Source organism: Nomascus leucogenys, chromosome 12 (genome assembly GCF_006542625.1).
Source record: "Nomascus leucogenys isolate Asia chromosome 12, Asia_NLE_v1, whole genome shotgun sequence".
NCBI classification, from domain to species: domain Eukaryota; kingdom Metazoa; phylum Chordata; class Mammalia; order Primates; family Hylobatidae; genus Nomascus; species Nomascus leucogenys.
The window spans coordinates 62175214-62189869 of NC_044392.1; the positions used below are offsets into that span (position 1 = coordinate 62175214).

General features: G+C 40.5%; 2 protein-coding genes across 5 annotated transcripts in view; both read left to right on the top strand.

Moving 5' to 3' along the window:
* PTPN22 (protein tyrosine phosphatase non-receptor type 22) overlaps positions 1 to 5204 on the top strand; it is a 59140-nt gene extending 53936 nt beyond the window's left edge. For all 4 annotated transcript variants that reach the window (XM_003268001.2, XM_003268000.2, XM_004089981.1 and 1 more), the window contains one exon: positions 4046 to 5204. In XM_003268001.2, the coding sequence (XP_003268049.1) occupies positions 4046 to 4110 (65 nt within the window). In that variant the 3' untranslated portion in view covers positions 4111 to 5204. The remainder of the gene's footprint in view (positions 1 to 4045) is intronic.
* Positions 5205 to 6527: 1323 nt separating this feature from the next.
* RSBN1 (round spermatid basic protein 1) overlaps positions 6528 to 14656 on the top strand; it is a 51596-nt gene continuing 43467 nt past the window's right edge. The window contains exon 1 of the mRNA XM_003268002.3: positions 6528 to 7294. Coding sequence (XP_003268050.1) covers positions 6592 to 7294 — 703 coding nt within the window. The 5' untranslated portion in view covers positions 6528 to 6591. The remainder of the gene's footprint in view (positions 7295 to 14656) is intronic.

The window sequence follows — 14656 nt, forward strand, 5'->3', positions numbered from 1 at the left end:
TAGGCTATTACTACTAAAAATTATTATTAACCAACCCCCCTGAAAGAGTGTGAGGCCTCCAGGAGTCCCTGAATCACACTTTGAGAACTGCCACTTAATGGTATTGTCCTTACTTACACAATCAAAATTAGGTTGCTGCCACATGCAGACTGTAGGTGGCAAGAAAAGAGGAAAAAGTGGAGGTGCGGCTTCCTCTTCTTACTCTTCTGATCTTCAAAGGCACTGGCCTGGAAATGGCCAGATCGTATCAGCTCATATTCTCATGTCTCAGAACTTAGACATGTGCTATAACTAAATTGCAAAAGAGACTGGGAAATGTAATATTGCTGGGCAGACAGACAAAATTGCCTACATACAATTCTATTTGAGGAAGAAGCAAAGAAGATATTGGTGGATGGGGAGCAATCTCTGCCACGCCTAAGAGTCCCTGTGTCATCTTCACAAAATGTTTAACTAAAATCTCTGGATCTGTCTTTTTTTGCCATAAAATTTTGTTTGGATTTCATTAACTCTAAGGTTTAAGAAGTTATAATTTAGGCTGGGAGGGGTGGCTCACATCTGTAATCCCAGCACTTTCGGAGGCTGAGGCGGGCAGATCATGAGGTCAGGAGATAGAGACCATCTTGGCCAACATGGTGAAACCCTGTCTCTACTAAAAATACAAAAATTAGCTGGGCATGGTGGTGCATGCCTCTAATCCCAGCTACTCGGGAGGCAGAGGCAGGAGAATAGCTTGAACCAGGGAGTTGGAGGTTGCAGTGAGCTGAGATTGCGCCACTGCACTCCATCCTGGTGACAGGGTGAGACTCCATCTCAAAAAAAAAAAGTTATAATTTAAAAAATAAGTTATGATTTAAATGAAATCATTTAGCTAAAACATTCACACAGAATATTGTAAAAACTATGAAAAAAGCAAGCCAGGCATGGTGGTTCATGCCTATAATCCCAGCACTTTGGGAGGTTGAGGTGGGAGGGTCCCTTGAGCCCAGGAGTTGAAGACCAGTCTGGGCAACATAGCGAGACCATCTCATTTAAAAAAAAAAAAGGAAAAAAGAAAAAGAAAAAAGCTCCCAACTTTACCCAGAACATAAATGTTCTCTGCTTTCTTCTTTACTCTAAATCAGTGATACAACTTGAGTAACTCTAGGCCTACCTGGCTTAACAACAGTCTACATAATCTAATATGAGGATAAAATATTAGAGAGCTGCCTCCATGTTGCTTCCTCTCAAATATGCCTAGATTTGAAAATTTTGCCTACTTAAAAAGCAGCATTTTCATGCCTGTAATTCCAGCACTTTGGGAGGCTGAGGAGGGAGGATTGCTTGAGGCCAGGAGTTTGAGACCAGCCTAAGCAACACAGTGAGAATCTATCTCTACAAAAGAATGTTTTTTTTTTTTAAACTAGCCAGGCATGGTGGCATGTGCCTGTAGTCCCAGCTACTCAGGAGGCTGAGGTGGGAGGATCACTTGAGCCCAGGAGGTTGAGGCTGCAGTGGGCCATGATCATACCACTGCACTCTAGCCTGGGCAACAGTGCAAGACTCTGTCTTGGAAAAAAAAACCCCAAAAATCAGCATTTACTTTTTTTAGGCAATATCAATTTAAGTGCATGTTACTCAAAAAAGTACTTACATCTGAATGAAAAAATTTGTGATTCAGGTTTATTTTCCCTGAATTGGCCCACATGCAAAAAAAGGTAGCACGAAACTGTTGTAAACTACTGAGAATTGACCAGTGAAAGAGATCGAATATATACATGTATTCCTAAAATTTTAGGTACTCAGTACTAACATATGTCCTTATCTCTATTCCTAGTCCCCTTGGGTTACAATCAAGTGATCTGTACTGACAGGATGATTCTGACCATTGTGTGTGAAACTATTTAACCAAAAGTATTCCTTCCATCTTCTTTCTTACCACTCGGAAGAGTAAAATGTACATCAACTAGGCTGTGTGTCCCCTCCACCAATTTTTTTTTATCATCACCATTAACAAATTTGAATGTGCTTTTTTTTCTTGAATCTTCTTTCCCCTTCCCTACTCTCCTTCTTTTCCAGTTCTGGCATAGTTTTCTAGGTTGGTAATTTTTTTTTTTTAAATTGAGATGGGGTCTCGCTCTGTCACCCAGGCTGGAGTGCAGTGGCACGATCTCAGCTCACTGTAACCTCGGCCTCCTGGGTTCAAGCGATTCTCCTGCCTCAGCCTCCCCAGTAGGTGGCATTACAGGCACCTGCCACCATGCCCAGCTAATTTTTGTATTTTTAGTAGAGACAGGGTTTCATCATGTTAGCCACGCTGGTCTTGAACTCCTGACCTCAGGTGATCCACTCACCTTGGCCTCCCAAAGTGCTGGGATTACAGGTGTGAGCCACCACACCTGGCTTCTGGGTTGAAATTTAAGCAACATTTGAGTAGTTACCATATGCTTGAATTCCTGACCTCAAGCTATCCTCTATACTCACCTCCAAAAGTGCTGGGATTATAGGTTTGAGCCACCATGACTGGCCTGAGCAACATTTGAGTACTTACTATGTGCCAGGCATTGTGCTGGATGGTGTGTTTTTTTTGTTTTTTAAATTCTTTTTTTTTTTTTCCCTCTGCAGCCTTGACCTCCCTGGGCTCAAATGATTTGCCCACCTCAGCCTCCTGAGTATCTGGGACCAGAGGTGCAAGCCACCATGCCCGGCTAATTTTTTTGTGTTTTTTTGTAGAGACAAGGTTTCACTACGTTGCCCGGGCTGGTCTTGAACTCTTGGGCTCAAGCGATCCACCTGCCTTGGCCTCCCAAAGTGTGGGATTACTCAAAGGCATGAGCCACTGCACCCTGCCCCATTCGCTTTTTACACAAATATCTCATTTGATCCTTACATCAGTTTTTTAAGGTAGATAATACAATTTGTATGATGATGAAATTAAAGGTTTAGGTATATCTTTGAGTTTTTCATTTTATTATTCCCCTATACTTCAAACATTTCATTTCTCACTTTAAGTCCCTAAAGTTGCTAAGTGTAAGATAACTTAAAAATACACTGCCATTAGGCCTGGCTCAGTGGCTCACACCTGTAATCCCCGCACTTTGGGAGGCCAAGGCGGGTGGATCACTTGAGGTCAGTAGTTTGAGACCAGCCTTTCCAACAGGGTGAAATCCCATCTCTACTAAAAATACAAAAATTACCCAGGCATGTTGGCTGGCGCCTGTAATCCCAGCTACTCGGGAGGCTGAGGCAGGAGAATCGATTGAACCCGGGAGGCGGAGGTTTCAGTGGGCCGAGATCACGCCACTGCACTCCAGCCTGGGCGACAGAGCAAGACTCCGTCTCAGACAAAAAACAAACAAACAAAAAGACACTACCATCAAAAAGAAAAGTCATAAAGTCATATGTTGCTGAAATGACAAAGAACCAATATCATCAACCTGCACATCTTTTGAAAGCATCCAGAAATAGCCTTCATTAGTTGTGAAAAATTTTCTCATCCTCCTTCTTTGGGGTGGGGTAGAGGGTACAAGTTTGAAGAAGAAAGATAAATAATAATGATTACTTACCTACTTAGTTTTTCAGGATTTTTTATTTTTTCCAAGATTTTCAAACATAATCTCTTACTAAATTGAAGGATTTCTGGACCGACACAGAGATATAACTAGATGTAATACAATAATGTTATAAGTAACGGTGCTATATTTTTGTGAAATTAAAATTTCCTGACTTCATTTAATGGGATGGAGTGGATGAGAAAAAGTCATAGACAAATGATATTATATAGTAAATTATCAAAGGCTATATATAACCAGGGTCCTACATTCTATTATTACCATTATTAAATTTGTAAGCTCTTCAAATTTAAAGTGTTATTAGTATTCTGTTATCATTTAAGCTTTAGATTACTATAATCCCTTTATAATCTATTACTAAACTGGTCAAGATGCTGCCTAACCTTTAAAATAGACCATGTATTTGCATATATTATAATATACTCTAAAATCCAAGTATTCATTTCTATACTTAAAACATCTTTCTTTTCATTCAACTTTATTTTTGTTCCCAGGTTTTGCAAACCGTTTTTCAAAACCCAAAGGACCAAGGAATCCACCACCAACTTGGAATATTTAATAAAACTCCAGATTTATAATATGGGCTGCAAGTACACCTGCAAATAAAACTACTAGAATACTGCTAGCTAAAATAAGTGCTCTATATGCATAATAGCAAATATGAAGATATGCTAATGTGTTAATAGCTTTTAAAAGAAAAGCAAAATGCCAATAAGTGCCAGTTTTGCATTTTCATATTATTTACATTGAGTTGAAAACTGCAAATAAAAGTTTGTCACTTAAGCTTATGTAGAGAATGCTATATGAGAAACACTTTTAGAATGGATTTACTTTTCATTTTTGCCAGTTATTTTTATTTTCTTTTACTTTTTTACATAAACATAAACTTCAAAACGTTTGTAAGATTTGGGTCTCAACTAATTTCTACATTGCCAGAATGTACTATAAAAAGTTAAAAAAAAAAAACTTACCTTGTGGGTTGCAATACAAACTGCTCTTGACAATGACTATTCCCTGAGAGTTATTTTTGCCTAAATGGAGTATACCTTGTAAATCTTCCCAAATGTTGTGGAAAACTGGAATATTAAGAAAATGAGAAATTATATTTATTAGAATAAAATGTGCAAATAATGACAATTATTTGAATATAACAACAAGGAGTTCAACTGCATTCCTGATAAGTTTTAACCAAAGTCATTAAATTACCAATTCTAGAAAAGTAATCAATGAAATATAATAGCTATCTTTTGGTAGCAAAAGATATAAATTGTATATGTTTATACAAGATCTTTCAGATCATGTGCAATTTTTATCTAACCAATCAGAAATACTAGTTTAAAATGAATTTCTATATGAATATGGATCTGCCATAAGAAAATCTATTTCAACTCTAATTTTATGTAGTAAATAAATTGGCAGGTAATTGTTTTTACAAAGAATCCACCTAACACCTAATGCATTAAAAATATTTTTATTTAAATAACTTTATTTATAACTTTTAGAAACATGTAGTATTGTTTAAACATCATTTGTTCTTCAGTATTTTTCATTCGGAAGCCCAATAAGGGCAAATTGAATGAAGTATTATTATCTGTCTCTTGTAGTACAATGTATCCAATAGATACTCAATAAACTTTTTTGTTTTTAAACTGACTTCATTGCAGTAGTGTTTAGGTAATACTTCTCCAGAAACTAGTGAAATCAAACCACAGTAATTTTATCTGCTGAGTATATATCATTGTAATCAATTACTTCCAAATGTCTTTATCAAGAAACATATTAAAAGAATCCTAGGTAACCATGAGTTACTTGGGGCGCCATGAGTGCATCTGTAGACCCAGCTACTCATTCCTTGAGACCAGGAGTTGGGGGCCAGCCTGGCCAACAGAGCGAGACCTTGTCTCTTTTTTTTAAGAGTCAGGGTCTGGATCTGTCACCCAGGCCAGAGTGCAGTGGTGCGACCACTCCTCCCACCTTAGCCTCACGAGTACCTGGGACTACAGGCGCGTGCCACGACACCCAGATAATTTAAAAAATATTTTTGTAGGGACAGAGTCTCACTATGTTACCCAGGCTGATCTGGAACTCCTGGCCTCATGCGATCCTCACGCCTCGTCCTCCCAAAGCTCTGGGATTACCGGCCTGAGACACCGAGCCCCGCCCCGCCCCGCCCGTCTCTAAATAAATACTTAAAAGAACCCCAGGTAAAAGCTAAAGCGAGGATGAAATTCTAAATGAATTTCTGAGCAACAACTATCCGTAGTCAACAGTGATGATTTTTGTGTGTTCCCTGGTAGGCACACTTTTCAAATTTATGCAACCTTAAGATTTGAAAAAAAAAAACTTGTAAAAAATCTTAAACATGGTTTTTCATCTACAATTTTTCGCAGCTGTAGGGATATATTCAAAATAAATGCTGGACCTTTCCAGGCATTAGAGGGGATGTGGCCCGATGGCGAGGAGGGGCCGTCCTCACCAGGACTCCAAGCAGTTCTCGCACCTGACTTCGTAGGCCTGTAGTTGTAACCATAGCAATGCCCCAGATGCTTGAAAACATTTCTGAATTGCGGCCCTATCATATTTTTACAGCAAAACCACCCTTATTTTACATATTACTAAATCCTCTTTTCACCTTCATTTCATCAAAGTTAAAAGGATGAAGATTCTTTTACCTCACAAAGGTTATGAGAGAAATATTAAATTTAAAAGTCACTGTGGAGACCACCTCCTCCGTGTAAAATGAGGAAGGGTCACAGGAAGATTATAATGGGAACGCACCGCCAGACTCTGAAAGCCATTAACATTGTTTCGGCCGTTAGGGCGGTTGGCGGCAACTCACCGCCCAGCGGCGGTTGCGTCGCAGCCAGAAGCGTGACTTCGCGCACGCTCCCTTTCCGCTCCTCCACTCGGAGCCGGGGACGCGGCGCGGGGCGCGGCGGAACTACAGCTCCCATGACGCTTTGCGCGGCACAGGGTGCTTTACAATAGAAGCTCGGTTGGAGAGGCCTGAGGAGAAAAGCTGGGAACGGCCGCTTCCGGCATGTTCATCTCTGGACGAAGAACGGCCGACAAGTGGAGGGCGGAGGAGAGACTCCAATGCCCAGCGGGCAGTGCGCGGGCGGCGCTTGCGCGATGCGCGGACGGGGGGGCGGTCGGGCCATTTAAATGTGTGTTTGTGGGTGAAATGGCTGCGCAGGTCGGAGCGGTGCGCGTAGTACGGGCGGTGGCGGCGCAGGAGGAGCCGGACAAAGAGGGGAAGGAGAAACCTCATGCTGGGGTCTCCCCGCGGGGAGTGAAACGGCAGCGCCGATCTAGCAGTGGGGGGTCTCAGGAGAAGCGGGGGCGGCCAAGCCAGGAGCCCCCTCTCGCTCCCCCTCACCGGCGGCGGCGCAGCCGCCAACATCCTGGGCCGCTGCCGCCAACGAATGCAGCCCCAACTGTCCCAGGCCCTGTTGAGCCTCTTCTCCTGCCGCCTCCGCCGCCACCTTCGCTGGCACCCGCCGGGCCCGCTGTCGCTGCCCCTCTCCCGGCCCCAAGCACCTCGGCCCTCTTCACCTTCTCGCCTCTGACGGTGAGCGCGGCCGGGCCCAAGCATAAGGGCCACAAGGAGCGGCACAAGCACCATCACCACCGCGGCTCCGATGGTGATCCCAGCTCCTGCGGAACCGATCTCAAGCACAAGGACAAGCAGGAAAACGGCGAGAGGACTGGAGGGGTGCCTCTGATCAAAGCCCCCAAGAGAGGTGAGAGCAGGCAAGCTGCCCGGCTTGGGTTCTAGGTCTCTCTCAGTTCCGATATCCCGCATCTTTAGGACTGAAAGACGCCAAACCTCTGCTTACCTCCTGCTGCTGTACTTCCCTAAGCTCACCGGGCTGGACCCTGGATTTCAGATCGTTGACACGGTTTGATCTAACTACTTGAGGCTTCTTGCTCCGAGGCCGAGCTGTCAGTTGCTAATCCCTTTACCAGTCCCCCGGAGCCTCTCAGCATTTGTTTTCAAATTCTGCAAGGTTTCCGCGCCGCGTTAGATTAGTAGGTGGGGTACTAAAAAAATGCCTTTCCAAAGAAAAGGCATGTTGCTAAAATCCCTTCTCCTTGTTTTGCTTGCTGGAGAGCTTTAGTATCTGCTCTCCCTTGCTCCAGAACAGTCAGGGGTATGGTTCCAGTCTTTCAGGAGGGAATTCATATAAAGGTTACAGGACTCACTGGTTGACTTAGCTTCTGCAAGGTAAAATATCAGACGCAGTTTATATTGGTTCTTTTTAATCTAGAGGTAAAAATCATTTTAAAGTTTTCATATTAGCTATTTAAATTCTTAGAATAGGCATGTGGAAGGTTTTCTTTACCCTTTGATACTAGGAAATAGGACCAACAATACCTCTGAAAAGTGGGAATTTGTGCAGTAGGTAGTAAGAGGCCGGAATTTCAGTTGCATTTGATTCTGTCTAGCACACTTTGTGAATCTGTTAATTCCAATAGACCTCAAGAATATTTTACTAGAAAATGTCAGAGTATCCAATTAAACGTGGGTTCTAGAAAAAGTAGATTGGCCAAAACTGGTGTCTTTCTGTTCCCAAGTACCTGTAGCATTTATTTCTATTCTTTGTGGAAGAAATGTGATGCTTTTGATTATGCCGTATGTTTGTACTTTATATATTATTTTATATAATTTGCTAGTTGTTTTTCCTCAGGAATATTTGAGATACTCGTTTCTTAGTACTGGGCCAGTTAGGTTATTACATGTTAATGAGCCAATCTTTCAACCTAAAGTTTTGTGAGTCTTGCATTCTTTCCACGTATTGAGTCTTAAGGCTAATCATTTTTTTTGGTGGTGCTATTTCCGAATAGTGTAGTTCGTTGCAAATAATTGCTCAATAAGTATTTATTGAATAGCATTAAATTTTTATTCATTTGGTGGCATCCAAATCTTATCCTTGTGAGTAGAACTTGTGGCAACATGACTGGACTGCCAGTTTTCACCACCAATATGCAATGATCTTGCTCTCTTTTTATTTTTACCTTTATTCCCTACTTTCTCATTTCGTGTGTGTGTGTGTGTGTGTGTGTTTTAACTGTACAGAACTAGAGGGAATCTGGTGATCCTCTGGCTTAAATTTGTATTGTAGAAAAGGAAACTGAGGCCCAAAGTAATAAAGAGGCCTGTTTAATCAAATCACAGTTAATTCGCACCAAGTGCAAAAAAATTAAATATTTTTTAAAAAGATGAATATTGGCATAACAGGGAGTAGAACCCAGACTCCTGAATCTTGCTTCAAGCTTCATCTCCAAGCTTCATGATATTGCTTTCTCTTCCTGCTATTCATTTTTTCCACTCCTTTGTTTACCTTTTCCCTGTGCTTTGACATTACAGTGGCTTTATATCATCGAGGATCTCTGACCTGGCCCCGTTTTATGGGGGATAGTGGCAATAACATGTGTAATAATTTACAATCTGTTTCTCTGAAGATTGCACAGGCCCCATGTTCTTTAAAAAACACACTTCTGACCTAATGCTGACTGATAGAACTTTCTCAGATGATGGAAATGTTCTGTATTTGTGCTGACCAATATGGTAGCCATATGTGGTTCCTGAACAGACTTGAAATGTGGCATGATTGAGGAACTGAAATTTTGATTTTATTTAATTCTAATTAATTTATAATAGTCACATAGGGCTAGTGGCTACCACATTGGACAACACCACTGTAAATATCTGTAGTTTGCCAACATGTGAAGAAAAGTGGGTTAAGATAAGTCCATTTAAACATTTTAACTTTTGGTTGAGAAATTGTTGGATTATATACCCAAACTATATTTTGGGTGAAAAAGAATTTTTTGGTCAAATACATTTGAGAAAAACTGTATACTGTAGCCTTCTACATATGTAACATGAATTGGCAAACTGGCATTTTAAAAGTTTTGAAAACCCTACAGAAAATAAACTGGTTTAACTTTGTTTAATCCAGGCTTTTGCACATAGTTTGACTGATACCTTTTTTGTCCTCTGAACATCTTTATTGTTACAGTGGTATGCAGGAGGCATGCCTCTGGTATTAATCTGAGTTTAAATCATGGCTCTAACACTTACTGTGTGAACCTGAACAAATTGCTTTACCCTCTCTCAACTGCACTTTTCCTGTCTGTAAAATGGGGTTGTGGTATTTCATTTATAAGGACCTGGTATGGATTAAATAGGGCATTGTGTGAAAGTACTTAACAACAGTGCCTGGCTCATAGTAGGCACTTAGTTAAAACCAGCCTTTATTATTTTATTATGCATGGTCCTTAAAACAACTCTAAGATTAATAAGGAGAGTGGGCACATTCTTGTTACTTACAAAGCTATGTCCTTCCTTCTTCGCTTATCCTCATATTTTTGGAAACTATTTTAACTGGTTTTTTTTTTGAGATAATTAATGATTCACAGGAAATTGCAAACATAGTCAAGTCCTTACCTTTTACCAGTTTCCCTCGGTGGCCACATCTTACATAACTATTGTATAATATCAACACCAGGAAATTGACATTGGTACAATGTATGTGTAGTAATATGCTATTTTATCATATGTAGATTAGTGTAACCACCACTACAATCAAGATACAGAACTATTCCACCACCACAAACCCTTTACAACTTTAGGCACTCCCTCTGTCTCTCTACCATCCCTGTCCCCTGGCAGCCACTAACCTGTTTTTCATCTCTGTAATTTTGTCATTTTGAGACTATTATATAAGTTGAATCATACAGTATGTGATCTTTGGAGATTGCCCTTTTTCACTCAGCGTGATGTCCCTGAGATCCATCCCTCTTTTTCATTGCTGAATAGCATTCCATGGTATGGATGTACCATGGTTCACCTATTGAATCATTCCCGTATAAGAAAGGACATTTTGATTATTTCTAGTTTTTGGCTATTATAGATAACGCTTCTATGAAAATTGGTGTTCAGGTTTTTGTGTGCATGTAACTTTTCATTTCTTTGGTTGTATGGTGAATACAATTAGCCCTCTGTATCCATGGGTTCCCCATCAATGGATTCAGGCAACCTGGGACTGAAAATATTTTCAAAAAGACATTGTCTGTAGTGGACTTGTACAGACTTTTTTTTTCTTGTCACTGTTCCCTAAACAATACAGTATAACAATTATTTATATAGCATTTACATTGTATTAGGTATAAATAATCTGGAGATGATTTAAAATATAGGGGAGGATGTGCATAGGTTATAAGCAATTATTATGCCATTTTATATGAAGGACTTGATCATCTTGAATTTTGGTGCCCTGGGGGGCTCTGGAACCAATCCTCCATGGATACCAAGGATGACTATATGTATTTATTTTGTTTGTTTGTTTTTTAAGATATTGCCAAAGTGTTTTCTGGAGTGTCAGTACCATTTTACATTCCTGTCAGCAATGTAAGAGAAATCCAGTTTCTCCACATTCTTGCCAATATCTGGTATTGCCACTATTTTTATTTTAGCAATTTTAATAGACGTGTGGTGATATATCATCATGATCTTAATTTGAATTTCCCAAATGGCTAGTGATATTATACATCTTTTCATATCATCATTTGCTGTCTATATATCCTGGTCAGTAAAATGTCTCTTTATACCTTTTGCCTATTTTCGAATTGAATTTTGTGTGTGTGTGTGTGTGTATAATTTTTTTTTTTTTTTTTGAGGCAGAGTTTTGCTCTTGTTGCCCAGGCTGGAGAGCAATGGCGCGATCTCGGCTCACTGCAACCTCTGCCACCCGGGTTCAAGCGATTCTCCTGCCTCAGCCTCCCGAGTCGCTGGGATTACAGGTGCCTGCCACCACGCCCAGCTACTTTTTTATATTTTTAGTAGAGACAGGGTTTCACTGTCTTGGCCAGGCTGTTCTCGAACTCCTGACCTCAGGTGATCCACCCGCCTCAGCCTCCCAAAGTGCCAGGATTTCAGGCGTGAGCCACTGCGCCTGGCCCTTGAATTGTATATTTTTTATTGTTGGGTTTTGATAATTTTTTGTAGATTACAGGTGCAGCTTCTTTGTATGGTTTGCACATATTTTCTCCCAATCTGTTGCTTGTCTTTCCATCCTTTTTGTTTGCTTGTTTTTATTTTTGTTATTTTGGTTGTTTTTTTTTTTTTTTTTTTGAGATGGATTCTCACTTTGTCGCCCATCCTGGCTCACTGCAACCTCCACCTCCTGGGTTCAGGCGATTCTCCTATGTCAGCCTCCCGAGTAGCTGTGAATACAGGCATCTGCCACCATGCCCAGCTAATTTTTGTATTTTTTAGTAGAGACGGGGTTTCGCCATGTTGGTCAGGCTGGTCTTGAACTCCTGATCTCAGGTGATCCGCCCGCCTTGGTCTCCCAAAGTGCTGGGATTATAGGCATGAGCCACCACGCCCAGCCTGTTTGTTTTTGTTTTTTTTTGGGAGAGTCTCACTCTGTTACCCAGGCTGCAGCACAGTGATGTGATCATGGCTGCTCACTCTAGCGTCAACCTTTGGGCTCAAGTGATCCTCCCACCTCAACCTCCTGAGTAGCTGAGACCACATGTGTGCACCACCACACCTGGCTAATGTTTTTTTTTTTTTTTTTTTTTTTTTTTTTGGTAGAGGCAGGGTCTCTCTATGTTGTCCAGGCTGGTCTCAAACTCCTGGGCTCAAGTGATCCTCCTGCCTTGGCCTACCAAACTGTTGGGATTACAGACAGGAGCCACTGTGCCTGGTCCTTTCTACCTTCTCAGTGGGATACTTCACAGAGCAAAAGTTTTAAATTTTATTGATATCCAATTTATTAAGTCTTTTTTTTTTCTTTAATGGATCATGTTTTTGGCATCATATCTAACATACCAAGTCCTAGATCCCAAAGATTTTCTCCTTTGTTTTCTTCTAAAAGTTTTATAATTTTAACTTTCGTTATTTTAATTTGTCATCCACTTGAGTTAATTTTGTACAGGTGTGAGGTTTAGGTCGCCATTTTTTTTCTTCTTGCCTAAGGATATCCAGTTGCTCTAGCACCTTTTTGTTGAAAAGCTTAATCTTCCATTGAATTGCTTTTGCACTTTTTTCAAAAATCAGTACAACCTGTAATGTAACAATGATTTCTTTTTTTTTTTTTTTGTGAGACAGTCTTGCTCTGTGCCAGGCTGGAGTGCAGTAGTGCGATCTCAGCTCAGTGCAACCTCCACCTCCTGGGTTCATGGGATTCTTATGCCTCAACCTCCTGAGTAGCTGGGATTACAGACGCCCACCACCATGCCCAGCTAATTTTGTATTTTTAGTAGAGATGGGGTTTCACCATGTTGGCCAGGCTGGTCTCAATATGCCTCCCACAAGTGCTGGGATTACAGGCATGAGCCACTGCGCCTGGCCTAACAGTGGTTTTTACAATTTAAAATAGTTGGAACGACCTTGTAGCACATGGAAATCATATGAAATTTAAACTATGTCCAGAAATAAAGCTTTATTGGAATATAGCTCTGTTCATTCATATATATTGTCTATGGTAGTTTTTGCCCTACAGTAGCAGAATACAGTAATTGAGACAGAGACCATAAGACCTGCAAAGCCTGCTGTTCGGCTCTTTAGAGAAGTTTGCCACCCTTGAGTTCACTTAAGAGACGTTTCTTCCTGCACAGCAGTTCAACAGTTTAATCTGAATTCATGTGGAGACTAATTACAAATTATTACAATCTCAGACATTTGGAGTTGTTCATAAACAGTTGAAACAAAAATTTAATCTGTAAATGCTACAGTAAACTTGTTTATCTTTAAAACAGAAAGTAAAGTGATTTTCAGAGAGGTGAAGTGAAATGCTTAAAATTTTTTAATTAGTGATAGAGCTGAATACAGAACTCGGTTTTTTTCCCTCATGGCCCAGTTGACCTCTCTTTCTGCTATGCACACTGGGGTTGATTATTTAACAAAGAGATATTTAAATGTTGTTTTTATTTCATATAGGCAATAGGCTTGAGTCTAACTAAACTGGCAGTTACCTATGTGTTTTGAAATCTTAAATTTTTTCTCTCCCTCTTATTGCTCATAAAAACATAAGACAGGCCGGGCGCGGTGGCTCACGCCTGTAATCCCAGGCCAAGGCGGGCAAATCACGAGGTCAGGAGTTTGACACCAGCCTGGTCAACGTGGTGAAACCCTGTCTCTATGAAAAATACAAAAAATTAGCTGGGCTACTTGGGAGGCTGAGGCAGGAGAATCACTTGAACCCGGGAGGCGGAGGTTGCACCGAGCTGAGATTGCGCCACTTGCATTCCAGCCCGGTCGACAGAGTCAGACACCGTTTCAAAAAAAAAAAAAAACAAGACAAACATACTTCCTTAAAAAACCATGAAAAGAAGTAATGCTTCTTTTTAATTATTCTTAGTAAATTCATGATTTTAATATGTTGTTAAAAAGGAAAGAAAGGAAGGACAGCCCCCATGGGCTGTCTTCTCCGATGTCATTACATGACCAGATTGCTCATTTGTATGCTCTTGTGAGTCATCTTTCCTTTCTCATTTTTTTTTTTTTTTTTTTTACTCTTGACCACTTGCCTAACTGCTATCACCGAGTGTAAGTGTTCCTGAGCCAGACGTTTAATGGAAATTTTCTCTCATGTCAAAAAGCAGGGATTTTAAGTCCAGAAACACTTCTTTTTGATGTTAGAAATGGAGAACTATCGGGATTATAAGGGAATTGAAATAAACAGATAATCTTATTTATCAGAACAACAACTGTGGGGACTAATATTTTTCCCTGCTCACCCTGAGAGAGGCAAAAACACCTTTAAGGGCACGAAAAATTTTGGAATGGCACTAAGTAAGATATTTGTTGAAGTAATACTCCCTTTCTTCCAAGCTACCTCAGGTCCAGTAATTGTAACCAGATAATCTTAGTTGATCATCTAATGGGAGTGTTGCAGGGAGATGTCTGATAGTGGAGGCAGAAAGGAAGAGAATGTAGGGTGCAGTATGTTAGAAGAATTTGTTTTGGAGTCAGATAGGTGAGAAGTTTGAATCTTGGCTGTCGTCTACTAGCTTTGTGACCTAATATAAATTACATATCTTGTTTCAGGCTGTTTCTTTCTCCGTACTTCATTGGTTTGAGGATTAAA